The sequence below is a fragment of the Mus caroli genome, unplaced genomic scaffold (assembly GCF_978045245.1).
Source record: "Mus caroli unplaced genomic scaffold, Mus_caroli_1 scaffold_1, whole genome shotgun sequence".
In the NCBI taxonomy this organism is placed as follows: domain Eukaryota; kingdom Metazoa; phylum Chordata; class Mammalia; order Rodentia; family Muridae; genus Mus; species Mus caroli.
In genome coordinates, this window is record NW_028227256.1 from 51,189,581 (window position 1) to 51,203,690 (window position 14,110).

Here is a 14,110-nt window from a genome sequence, read left to right on the forward strand (position 1 = left end):
CAGTCATGTCCTTTGCCTATTATCCAGGCCTCTGCTTGCTTTGTCTAGTTATCTGTAAGGCCACATCTGCCTGCCCAATTTCCTGAGCCCACTGACACTGTCAAGTTTATGGACTCTTTCTACTAGTGATTTTGATACATCTTATCAGTTATTTGCTTAGTATTAATTCTTTCCTGTTCTTCCTGCTCCCTGTTGTTTAATGTCTCATAGTTATAACTTATACCTCAGTTGTGGCTTGAGTTTTGTGTCTACCTAGAATCTTTTCCATCAAACCATTGCAGAGTGTTTCAGTGGGACATAAGAGTTTGAGCTATGAAGCTGGGCTGTCAGGATTTGTTTTTGGCAGTTTTGCACTTTCATTAAAATTATTGCTAGCCAATGCTAGCAATGCATTTTTGTTTGTTGGGACGTAAAAGTATTAATTAGGGGTAACTTGTAGTATGATTTCTTACTGGCCTTTAGAGATATACTTTGGGACTGCATCACATCACAGACTTCATATTAAAGCCTGATCTTGCCAGGTTCTCAGGATTGCAGGATTTAGTGTCAAGTGCCCATCGTAAAGCTTAGCATGCAATGTGCATGAAAAAATATTACTATTATTTTCCCCCATATTGCCTAGTTTTAGCTTGCCCTGGTTTGTTTTTTCTATCGTTGTGACAAAACAGTATGACCAAAAGCAACTTGAGGAAGAAAGGATTTTATTTCACCTTAACACTTTACAGTCCACCATGAAAAGAAGTCAGGGTAGGAGCCTGGAGGTGGGAACTGATGCAGAGACCAAGGAGTGCTGCTTATGGGTTTGCTCAGTCTGCTTCCTCATACAACCCAGGGCCATCTCCTCAAGTGGCACCACCCCCAGGGAATTTAGACTTCCCACATCAATCATTAACCAAGAATGCCCTATGCCTTCAGTCTAGTTATATAGAAGCATTTTCTCAATTAAGCTTCTTAATTGATGTCATGCTGATAAAAAAAAAAAAAAAAAAAAACCTAAATGCCACAGAGGTTTATTTCTGCCATTTCAGTCTTTAGCAATGTTAGAATTAAGCCAATTACTACATGTGCTTACTTACAGAGGAACCACAGTAAGAAAAGGGCCACAGGTAGGAAGGTTGCCATTCCTGAGACCAGGCTGAGTGACAGTTTTCTCCACTTCCCTTTGGATTTTTAATATACCTTTCTAAATGGAAGCACCAGATATAAATAAAATTATCTATGCATGTAGGACTTTGATGAAATAAAGTTAAATAATTAATCAAATATATTATTGCTTTTAATTTTTACTTTTTACTTTATAGATTCTTCTGTCACAAAATATATCTTGATTAGTTTCTCTTCCCTTTCCTCCTCCCAGTTCCTCCCCAACCTCTCCTCACATCATGATCCACTCCCTTCTGTCTTTCATTAGAAAAAAGAAAAGCAGGCTTCCAAGAGATATTAAAATACAACAAAATAAAATATAATAAAATAAAGTAAAAATTACCACATCAAAGTTGGACAGAACAAACCAACAGGGGAAAAAAAAAAGAGGCCAGGAGAAGGCATAAGAATCATACATCCACTTGTTTGCAAGAATCAGGAACCCCATTAAAATGCTGAACTGGAAGCCATAATATATATGCAGAGAACCTGGTGCAGACCTGTGCAGGCCTGCTGCATGCCACTTCAGTCTTTGGGAGTTCATATGTGTGTTGCTCATGTTGGTTCAGAGGGCTTTGGTTTTGTTGTTTTGGTTTGTGTGTGTGTGTTTATGTGTGTCCTCCATTACTTCTGACTCTTCCACTCTTTCTTCCTCCTCTTCAGAGGGGTTTCCTGAGTTTGAGGGTAGAGATTTGATGATGACAACCCATGTAGGGCTGGCTGATTGTTCCAAGGTGTCTCACTCTCTACATAATGTGTGTCTGTGGGGCTCTGTGTTTGTTCCCATTTGCTACAGGGGGACATTTCAAGGACGCTAGTCAGCCTTATGTCCAAGACTAATATTTTATTTTCAACCTGTATCATTTTTTTAAAATGAAGGTATACTTATAAAAACAGCATTACAATAGTCTAATATCTCTAATTTTAAAATTCTTTAATAGCTTTTGTTAACTTTCAATCTCAAAAGATGATTTTTAAGGCTGAGATACAGCTCAGTGGATAGAGATCTTGCCTAATGTGTACAAGGCTCTAGGTTTAGTTTCCAGAACTGTAAGAAAATATCCTAGAGCCAGGGATGGGGGCCCATGCCTTTAATCCCAGCACTTGGGAGGCAGAAGCAGGTGAATTTCTGAGTTCGAGGGCAGCCTCGACGGCAGAGTGAGTTCCAGGACAGCCAAGGCTACACAGAGAAACCCTTTTTCGAAAAACCAAAATAATAATAATAATATCCTAGAAAACAATTTCTGGGTATTTGTATCAACTTTCCATCATTGTGCAACGTGCCCTACAATACTGTCAATATAGAGAATTACTTGGGTTCATAGTTTTGGCTGTTTCCATGATTAGTTGGATTGTGGCTTTTGAGCCTTTGTAAAGCAGAACAACCATGTAGGGGGTGTGTGGCAGAGGAGCTACTGTCCTCTGAAAAGATAGAAAGGCAGGCTCCATGTCCTTGTTCAAAGGGCACACCCCAGTGGTCTAATACACTTCCACTTGGCCTCATCTCTTAGAGATTCTGATGCCTGTGGCTAGTAGCCATGCCTTACACATTCTTTGTGGGGCACATTTCAGATTTGAGCTGTGGGACTGGTTATCCTTGCTAACTTATCTTTCTTAAAGTAATTTTTTTAAAGATTACTTCTTGATTTTCTAAGTACTGCTGCTTTTGTGTGTCTAAAACCATATTCTAACAGACTAAAAATTTTAATATTTGTAAACTATATATTCTAACAAACTAAAAACTAATATTCTAAAAACTTTTGTGAGTCAAAAACTATATATTGTAACAGAAACTATCATTTTTCTTTGTATGCTATTTGTCAAGTGATTCTCCAGTTTTGTTTTGCTCTGTTTATAATACCAAGGTTATCTAAGCAAACGCTAATTTCATTTGTGTTCTTCACATGGCAGAGTCTGAGGTGTAGATTCATTTGGGTAATGTCTAATTTATATTCTCCCATTATTTAAAGTGCAGGAACAATTTAGTAGCCTGTAAATAAGAATTTAAATAAGCACCTAACATCTTTTATTAATTTTTAAAATTAAAATGTAATTACCTCAGTCTTTCACTTCCTTTTCTTCCCTTCTAACCCCTTCCATGTGCCCTCCCTCAGACCCCACACATCCTCTCAAATTGATGGCCTTTTTTCCTTTGATTATTAATGTTTCATCAGTCTCTCTGTCGGTGGCCAGCTCTGGTGGGGGGTTTCTTCTTTCTTGTCGGTTCTTCTTTTTTTTTTTTTTTTTTTTTTTTTGGTTTTTCGAGACAGGGTTTCTCTGTATAGCCCTGGCTGTCCTGGAACTCACTTTGTAGACCAGGCTGGCCTGGAACTCAGAAATCCGCCTGCCTCTGCCTCCTGAGTGCTGGGATTAAAGGCGTGTGCCACCACGCCCGGCTTGTCGGTTCTTCTTGAGGCAGTCGAAGGGGTAGAGCATCAGCGGGTTAAGACTTTGTCTTATGAGATTCAGGGGTAAGACTTTCTCTTACGAGACATTTGGGGTTGCTATATTATAAAAAGTTTACTTACCTAAGTTACTATGCTATTGTAGCTGACCTGCCTTCTGTGATCCTCTGAGGCCAGAAACTGCAATTTCTGGCACTTAGCACCTCATCCTAAAACAGCAGGAGATTAAGTAAAGGATTGATTGCTAGAGCCTTGTCTCAATTGTCCAGATGCCTTTTACTTGTAGGGCTAGGGGGAAGTTTGGAGCAATAAACTTCTATTGAACCAGAAGAGAGTAACACTCGCAGAAGGAAAGACTTACATAAGCGAATACGCGTAGTCTCACATAAGTTCATATACAGATTCATGCATGCTCATTTATTCATTTATACATTTCCATGAAAACCCAGTTGGGCCCAGCTTGCATGCATTCTCACAATTACATACTTACACACTCATCCATACTTATATATGCATGTGGAGCAAAAGACTGAGCACCAGTGCAGAAGGAACTCACTCATTCTGGATGAAAAATGCGCTCCAATCTTTATTATATAGAGAAAAGGCTTCTACCCTTTTAATGCTAAATGAATTAAACCCATGTTGGTTTGTTGCTTTTAATAAGACTAAGCCTGCCTTGTTCTTGCCCCATGGTGAGAAGCCTGCCTGCTCCTGCTCTCTGCAGTGTCTTCTTTTTTCCTCTTTCCCTCTGCATTCTGCACATTGCTCTCTTAGTATTTTAAGTTACCTAGTTTCTAAATTATTTCACTCTGCATTCTTCCTCTAATCTTGCTCTCTCCTGCTCGGATGTCACAATAATGCTCTAACTCTCAATGCCTTTCCTCCCAATGCTGTGCCTGTACTTCTAAGTGCTTGAGTTCAGTTTTGTCTGAAAAGTGTTCTGTCTGAAAACTTCCCCTCAGCTCAGTTGCTCTCTCACATCAGTTCTCACCTCCGTTCTTCTGAGTTCAGTTCTGACTCTTCTCTTCTCCTCAGCACTTAAAACATCTTTCAGAAAACATGATTACATGTTACAGAATTCATCACAAGTTCACACAAAAATCAATCATAAATTGAAATAGAAATTTACAACTGAGAATGTTTACATGCATATCCATTAGGAGTAATTATCTGGCTAAACATCCATCACCTTTCTCAGCTCCACAGGTTCACTGAAGGTTTAAAATCATTATTAGTGAAATTTTGTATAGATTAAACCCAGTCAATATTTTATTTTCTATCCTAGCACCTATAATAAATTGTTAGTTCCCTTTTTTTTTAGGACCTATAGGTTTTTTGTGGGGGTTTTTTGTTTGTTTGGTTGGTTGGTTGGTTGGTTTTTTGGGGGGTTTTTGTTTGTTTGTTTTGGTTTTTTTGTTTTGTTTTTGAGACAGGATTTCTCTGTATAGCCCTGGTTGTCCTGGAACTCATTTTGTAGACCAGGCTGGCCTTGAACTCAGAAATCTGCCTGCTTCTGCCTCCCCAGTGCTGGAATTAAAGGCGTGTGCCACCACCACCCCGGCAGGTTTTTTTTTTTTTTTAAATGAGCTTTGGTTAATTGTTTTACAACCTCTTGGAATGTGCTCTGAGCGGGAGAAAGTTGGGTTATCATCTAAGAGAAATTAACTGGTGACACTTGGGAGACTAGCAGAAAAGGATCTAATAGCAGCCCCACTATAATAGAGCTTATTAATTACAGATATAATTTTAGGAATTCTTATAGGATAATCATTAAAATTTAAGTCATCTATTTATCTATAATAAATGTCACTACAAGACAACACATCTTTGTGGATCTGCAGAGATTTGCTCCAAAGGGATGTGCTATTACTTAGTGATTGTTTATATATGTTTAATAATAACAGGGAAAGCATATTAATAGCAGGGATCTTTTCTAAAATGAATCCCTTACAGCCTTGCTTAATAAGGATGCACCTGTCACAGATTATATAACAATCCAAAGCAGGCCATTTCAAGATGATCACCTACCTGCTAGTTATTAGCTTGTCCCATTATGACTCCTGACATCTGTCTGTCTATGTAGATAAATAGATACCACACATATGTAAATATAGCCCACTTCTTTTTAATATGTCTTACATGCATTTGATTTATGGCTGACCATCGTGTACTGGGTGACAGATTAGGGACTCATTTCTGGGTAATCTCTTTTTGTCAGCAGTCATCAGTTGTTGCTGTTCTTTGTCTAGGGATGAGACCCTAGGAGATTCCCCCTGCTGAATTAACACCTCTATTGATATTGCCATTGTTCAGATCTCTACTAGGCACCCATATTTTTTGAGTTATACTAGGTATCACTTCCCTGCCATTTCTAGGAGACAATCTGGCAACAGGCTTCCATGTTCTCTGGCTCCACAAGCTTTCTGCCCCTCGGCTGTGATGTTTTTTTGAGCCTTCAGGTGTCGGGGCTGTGTTGTATAGATGTGTCAGGGATCATGTCCATTGTATCTGGGATCCTCTAAATGCATTCATCTTCACTTAGAGCCAATTGTAGGGGGGTTTGTAACAGTCTCCATTTGCTGTAAAAGGAAGCTTCTTTGATGAAGAGTGAGAATTGCACTTATTTGTGGGCATAAAGATAAGCTTTAGAATATGGTTAGGAATTATGCTGATCTAATAAAGTGATAGTGATGCTTTTAAAATCCATGACCTCACTAGATCTGGAAGTTGGATAGGTTTGTAGGATCAGGCATGATTTTCCTCCCATTCATTGGGCTATGAATCCAGTTAAACAGTTGTTGGTTATCACTGTGATATGGGTGCCATGACTGTACTTTTTATGATATCTTGCCATGCTTGTTTTAATTCATAGGAATCAGGATATGACTGTTCATTGCTTCCCTTCCTTGGCAACTTACACAGTACTTTTTGCTACTATGAAAGCTGAACCACAGGAAAGGAGATGTTCGAGTTTAGATCCAGTTCAGATTTATCCAGTCATGTGTCTAAGTGTGTGGTATCTTCAAGATAGGTATTTACCTCCAAGTTCTGAGAGGTAATTTTTAAAGCTGTGATAACTCAATGGTCTTCTACTGCCAGAGTTTGTGGTCATTGTTCCTAAGATACGTATGGTCCTCTTCAAACAGCTTACAATCACTATTACAACCACACCACATCAAGGGAAACATATCTACCAAAGATTAACAAATCAGAAGCAAAGAAAAGAGGAATGCAGGTACAAAGGACAGCATACTCTGAGACTCCTACACCTTTGTATCTTCATTGGCGAGCTCCATACATGTTTCTGTCAGCAAATGATTTATTGTCTAGGGGAAGGTTTTATAGGCTACAGTACATTGCAAGTAAATTTTGATATTATTTCTGTATAAATAACAATATTAACACCTGTTTTAAAAGGGAGGTGATAATCATGTTGTATGTAAATGGTAACGGTATATGTGTTTGATTTCTCACTTTGCTCAACAGAAAGTGGAAAAGGCCTTGGAAAAAATTACTGATAGCAAAAATATGCTCGCCTATGAAAAGGGGAAACTCCAGGTATGAGATTTATCTTCCACCTTTTGTCTGATGTTTGAAATAGTAGTTGTTGCATGGATTAAATATACAGACTTTTAGAAAATCTCTGTCATTCAGTAACTCTGTAGCCTCCAATCCTCCTTAACATCATTATCAACCAAGTGACATCTGCTCAAGAACCAATGGTGTAATAATGAAACCACAACCCATTCTCTGTCTAAATCCTTGTAACAGCCATCTTGTACATAGCCATGGTGTTAGAGCATAGAAAAAAATCCCTGACAGATTTGAGTCTGTAGTGCTGAGTAGTGTGGTGAGATATAAGTGAGTATGAAGGTACTGAGCGATGGTTCCTCCCATGGTAACTACACTACAGAAAGTTTGTCACTAATGTGGCTGAGCCTGACTTAAACAACCCTAATGGAAAAACTAATCTCTAATCTCTCTAATTTGTGAGTTCTAAGTCTTAGGTACACATTAGAATCAGGTGAGATTTAAAATAAAGAAAGTCCCAGTAGTAGGAAATGTATATTTCTTTTGAAACACATCCAATAAGAAAAAGAAGATGGGAGGACTCATAGGAGATAATAATATGCAATAAGTTAAAAAGTGTTAATGGTAGAATTTAGAGTGGTTGACATATGCATACTCATAGAAAGGTCTTTTAATGAACAACTTCCTAGACAGATACCAGGTACCAAAGTTACATCAGGATCAGATTAACGATCTAAACAGCCCCATTTCCCCTAAAGAAATAGAAGCAGTCATCAATAGTCTCCCAACCACAAAAAGCCCAGGACCAGATGGGTTTAGTGCAGAGTTCTATCAGACCTTCAAAGAAGACCTAATTCCAGTTCTTCACAAACTATTCCACAAAATAGAAACAGAAGGTACTCTACCTAATTCATTCTATGAAGCCACAATTACTCTGATACCTATACCACACAAAAATCCAACAAAGAAAGAGAACTTCAGACCAATTTCCCTTATGAATATCAATGCAAAAATACTCAACAAAATCCTTGCAAACTAAATCCAAGAACACATCAAAACGATCATCCATCATGACCAAGTAGGCTTCATCCCAGGGATGCAGGTATGGTTTAATATACAGAAATCCATCAACGTAATCCACTATATAAACAAACTCAAAGACAAAAAACACATGATCATCTCGTTAGATGCTGAGAAAGCATTTGACAAAATCCAACACCCATTCATGATAAAAGTCTTGGAAAGATCAGGAATTCGAGGCCCATACCTAAACATAATAAAAGCAATCTACAGCAAACCAGTAGCCAACATCAAACTAAATGGAGAGAAACTTGAAGCAATTCCACTAAAATCAGGGACTAGACAAGGCTGCACACTTTCTCCCTATCTATTCAATATAGTACTTGAAGTCCTAGCCAGAACAATTCAACATCAAAAGGAGATCAAGGGGATACAAATTGGAAAGGAAGAAGTCAAAATATCACTGTTTGCAGATGATATGATAGTATATATAAGTGACCCTAAAAATTCCACCAGAGAACTCCTAAACATGATAAACAACTTCAGCAAAGTGGCTGGATATAAAATTAACTCAAACAAATCAGTAGCCTTCCTCTACTCAAAGGATAAACAGACTGAGAATGAAATTAAGGAAGCAACACCCTTCACAATAGTCACAAATAATATAAAATACCTTGGTGTGACTCTAACTAAGGAAGTAAAAGGTCTGTATAAGTACTTCAACTCTCTGAAAGAAATTGAAGAAGATCAGAAGATGGAAAGATCTCCTATGCTCAGAGATTGGCAGGATTAAAATAGTAAAAATGGCTATCCTGCCGAAAACAATCTACAGATTCAATGCAATCCCCATCAAAATTCCAACTCAATTATTCACTGAGTTAGAAAGGGAAATTTGCAAATTCATCTGGAATAATAAAAAAACGTAGGATAGCAAAAACTATTCTCAACAATAAAAGAACCTCTGGGGGAATTGCCATGCCTGACATTAAGCTGTACTACAGAGCAATTGTGATTAAAAAACAAAAAACAAAACAAAAAAAAAAAAAACCTACATGGTACTATTACAGTGACAGACAGGTAGATCAATGGAATAGAATTGAAGACCCAGAAATGAATCCACACACCTATGGTCACTAGATCTTTGACAAGGGAGCTAAAACCATCCAGTGGAAAAAAAGACAGCATTTTCAACAAATGGTGCTGGCACAACTGGTGGTTATCATGTAGAAGAATGAGAGTTGATCCATTCTTAGCTCCTTGTACAAAGCTCAAGTCTAAGTGGATCAAAGAGCTCCATATAAAACCAGAAACACTGAAACTTATAGAGGAGAAATTGGGGGAAAGCCTCAGAGATATGGGCACAGGGAAAATATTCCTAAACAGAATAGCAATGGCTTGTGCTGTAAGATCAAGTATTGACAAATGGGACATCATAAAATTGCAAAGCTTATGAAAGGCAAAAGACCCTGTCAATAAGACAAAAAGATCACCAACAGATTGGGAAATGATTTTTACCAATCCTAAATCTGATAGGGGACTAATATCCAATATATACAAAGAGCTCAAGAAGCTGGACTCCAGAAATTCAAATAACCCCATTAAAAATGGGGTACAGAGCTAAACAAAGAATTTTCAACTGAGGAATACTGAATGGCTAAGAAGTACCTGAAAAAATGTTCAACATTCTTAATCATCAGGGAAATACAAATCAAAACAACCCTGAGATTCCACCTCACACCAGTCAGAATGGCTAAGATCAAAAATTCAGGTGACAGCAGATGCTGGCGAGGATGTGGAGAAAGAGGAACACTCCTCCATTGTTGGTGGGAATGCAAGTTTGTACAACCACTCTGGAAATCAGTCTGGCGGTTCCTCAGAAAATTGGACATAGTACTACCAGAGGATCCAGCAATACCTCTCCTGGGCATATATCCAGAAGATGTTCCAACTGGTAAGAACACATGCTCCACTATGTTCATAGCAGCCTTATTTATAATAGGCAGAAGCTAGAAAGAACCCAGATACCCCTCAATAGAGTAGTATAATGGAGTACTACTCAGCTATTAAAAAGAATAAATTTATGAAATTCTTGGACAGATGGACATATCTGGAGGATATCATCCATAGTGAGGTAACCCAATCGTAAAAGAATTCATTAGATATATACTCACTGATAAGTGGATATTAGCCCAGAAACTTAGAATACCCAAGATACAATTTGCAAAACACAAGAAAATCAAGAAGAGGAAAGGCCAACATGTATCTTCATTCTCCCTTAGAATAGGGAACAGAATACCCATGAAAGGAGTTACAGAGACAAAGTTTGGAGCTAAGACGAAAGAATGGACTATCCAGAGACTACCCTACCCGGGGATCCATCCCATGATTAGCCACCAAACCCAGACACTATAGCAAATGCCAGCAAGATTTTGCTGAAGGGACCCTGATATAGCTGTCTCATATGAGGCTATGCCAGTGCCTGATAAATACAGAAGTGGATGGTCACAGTCATCTATAGGATGGAACACAGGGTCCCCAATAGAAAAGCTAGAGAAAGTACCCAAGGAGCTGAAGGGGTCTGCAGCCCTATGGGTGGAGCAACAACATGAACTAACCAGTACCCCCATAGTTCATGCCTCTAGCTGTATGTGTGGCAGAGGATGGCCTAGTCGGCCATCATTGGGAAGGGAGGCCCCTTGGTATTGCAAACTTTATATGCCCCAGTACAGGGGAATGCCAGGGCCAAGAAGTGGGAGTGGGTGGGTAGGGGAGCAGGGCAGGGGGAGGGTATAGGGAACTTTCGGGATAGCATTTGAAATGTAAATAAAAAATATCTAATAATAATAATAATAAAAAAGAAAGGTCTTTTAAGTTTTCTGCATGCTTAAAAAATGTACATAATATGTAAGAAAAACGTCCTATGACTGTAATGTCAAAGAAAGCAACTAAATCAGAACTAAGGCCTAGACTTAACACTTTGTAAAGCTCCCTTGTTGAAGTCAGGCATGATGGAATACACCTATTATCCAAGAACTCAAAGGGAAGAGGTAGGAGGACAGTGAAGCCAGCCTGATGTATAGCAAGGTCCTCTCTCAACAATAGTGAAGGATGCTGCCCAGATGACTCATGTGTAGCCATAGATGAGGACAGCTGGACAAAACAGTAGGAAATGAAGCCTACTTAGGCTCTGGACTGGACAGATGAAATGTTGAGTATTCTTGCTATAGGCTTACCACATGTGTCTGCATTCATTCTTCCCTCACATTAAAGGTAACAGACAAGCGAGGCTCGGAATTGTAAGGCACACTGAAAGGTGGTTGATATGAGTTATGCTTATGTGTCAGTCTTCATTGACCTAAGCAGATCTGTGAGACCTGGAATTTGAGGACCTTAGAGAATCGGGTGAATTATAGTCTAACACTACAGACAACGTGCTTCAGTGTGCTTTTATTTACAATGTAACAGAAAGCAATGATCCAAGGAAGGGTGTTTTAGTTCAGAACAACACGATCAGAAAAACATGAAAATGAAGGTAAGTAAGCACGTACTAAGTATAACAGAGCAGCCCTTACCCAGAACTGAAGTGGAAATGTCTGGTCATGTCTGATGATGCAAACTCACATGATGATTTGCTGAGACAAGACCCAGGAGAGGACCCATGATATTTGGAGAGAGGAGAGTGTATAAATAGGACCAGTGGCAGGGAATCTGCATAGCCAGTTGTGCAGCTCTTCATTGGTCTCGAGGCTTCATTGATTATCACTTCATTGAGAGAGGCACTACAGAAAATTCATGGCATTCTGGGTGGTCCTGGTTGCTCTCACTGACTAGTGCAGAGAGGCCAGGTGGTTTCTGCTGGATCCTGCCACCACTGACACTGTTAAACCAGACTGCTGGTATCCTGACAACAAAGATTAAAAATCTCCTCCCAAAACTACTTCTAAATAAATTCACATCCCCTTGTCCTATTTACCATTTCTCCCCTACCTTTGGATGATGGACTAAAAGTATTTAAAGACCCTTATTAACATAGGTTTAAAAAAATCTAAGCCTACAGGTGGCACCCAGCCTGGCTCACAGAACATTCTCAGGACAGACCAATTTAAACACAATTGCCTGGCACATACGATAGATTCTATCTGGGAAAGCACTCAGCAAAGCAGAAGGCCATATCCAGATCCAGGGTACACTGAGGGCAGCACTCAGCATAGCCTCACTGTATCAGACTGGGTTCTATAGCTATGTTCTGACATCCAACAAGAATGACCATGGCTTCGCTCACAGTTCCCCCAAGGCTTTGTTCACCATGCATCTTTCTTTTGACCATGTTCCAACATTTATAGAATAATGACAATGTTAATAGTCAAATAAAAAGAGACTTTTGCCTACAATTTAGTTAACATCTCCTAGAGGTAGTGTTGTTTGTATGTATGTATAATTATCTACATCTGCATAATATTAGACATACTGCTTATCTTTATGTCAGTCAAGCCTTGGGCTAGCACGTTTTAAAGAACTGATTCCTCTATCTTGCAGAATAATATAAAGGATGAACTAAATACTAAATATGGCCAAGACACTAGGCTGCTATGTATTCTTTAAACTTGGTTATATTGGGTTGCATATGTTACATAGGAACTATATGTCAAAGTTGAGCTCTGTGGCATATGCCTGTGGTCTCGCTTGAAGAGCTAAGTATCACACCTTGATTTATTGAGTGTAAAGATGAGATGTGACTGAATGTGAAGGTACTAAGTTGTTGCCTGTGGATTTTTTCCCTGTGAGACTCAAGAACAAGGCTTGCTGCTGATGTATATCACTGATTGACTTATACCAACCTCGTGAAAATGCTATTATCTACTAAATAAGTGATTCTAAGACAAAGTTATACATTAGAACAAGGCTTGATGGGTTTTATAAAATGAAATAAAGATAACTATGTAATCAGTACTCATACCAGGAAATAGAATATTTATAGCACCAGGACCTCCTTTCAGGGACTATCCTCACAAGTCATTACCATCCTGACTTCTGATACCCTTGGTTGGTTACCTAGACTTTGATTCTGGATAAGCATACACTATGTATTTTCTCCTGTCTTCTTTCTCTTCTTGACCCGTCCAGCAGGTCCAGTTATTTGAGGGTCTCGAGGGGACCTTCTCCTAAGATCCAAATGGGGGGTACAGAGAGACAAGAACCTTGTGCAATGAACGACACACGGAAGCAGTCTGAGTAGCATCAAGGTCCCACTGTATTAGCAAGGCTCAAGGTTTAAATGCACAAGCAAAAGGGGAAGTACTTCTCAGCAGGAGGAATGGAGCAGCAGAAAAAGAGGACGTACTTCTCAGCAGGAGGGATGGGGCAGTGGAAATTTTTCTTTTGGCGACTACACGGGGAAGCAGGATCAGGGTACATCTTGAGGTCAGGACATCCAGCGCTGACTTGAGGCTGGAACAATCTGTGGTTGTTCTCGGAGCGGTGCTTCGGTGGCCCACTTTTGACCCTCTTTTCTTCTCGTGGGGAGAGGCCCAATTCAGAGATCAGGACAATAGTGTTGTCTTAATAGCTCCCAACATCTTCTCAGTAGTATAAATGCAAATCTTGCTGCCCTATTTGTGGTGGGTCTGGTGTAAACTGTTGGGTGGTGTATTGTATGACTAGTATATTGTATTGAAAGACCTCAGAGGAGAGACCCCCCCCCACTCAAGTCCTGAGACGGCACGTGCACCCAAGAAATCACAAGAGACTGTCTTGATGCAAATACATGAGGCAGTTTAAGGGCGGAGCTCTGGGCCAACACATAACTCATGCAGGAGACAGAGGAGTCGACCCTGAGGCTCAAAAGTTAGGGGTTTATATAGGAGAAAAGTCGGGGGATAGGGGAAATTGGCGCATTTACACACAATTGGGCAGTTTAAACATCAGCAAATTGTACGTGCAGATCGAGGTAACAGCAATTCTGAAGGGTGGGTGCTTATCTATGTCAACAGAGCATCTGGTTAACATTTAAC

At 39.4% G+C, this 14,110-nt stretch overlaps 1 protein-coding gene across 8 annotated transcripts in view; it reads left to right on the forward strand.

Moving 5' to 3' along the window:
- The window catches only part of Ccdc150 (coiled-coil domain containing 150), a 107,814-nt gene that overhangs the window by 56,029 nt on the left and 37,675 nt on the right, over positions 1-14,110 (forward strand). For all 8 annotated transcript variants that reach the window (XR_002378903.2, XR_002378904.2, XM_085837329.1 and 5 more), the window contains one exon: positions 7,035-7,106. Coding sequence is in view for 6 of the 8 variants with exons in the window: in XM_085837329.1 (XP_085693455.1) it covers positions 7,035-7,106 (72 nt within the window). In the remaining 2 variants the exon portion in view is untranslated. The remainder of the gene's footprint in view (positions 1-7,034; positions 7,107-14,110) is intronic.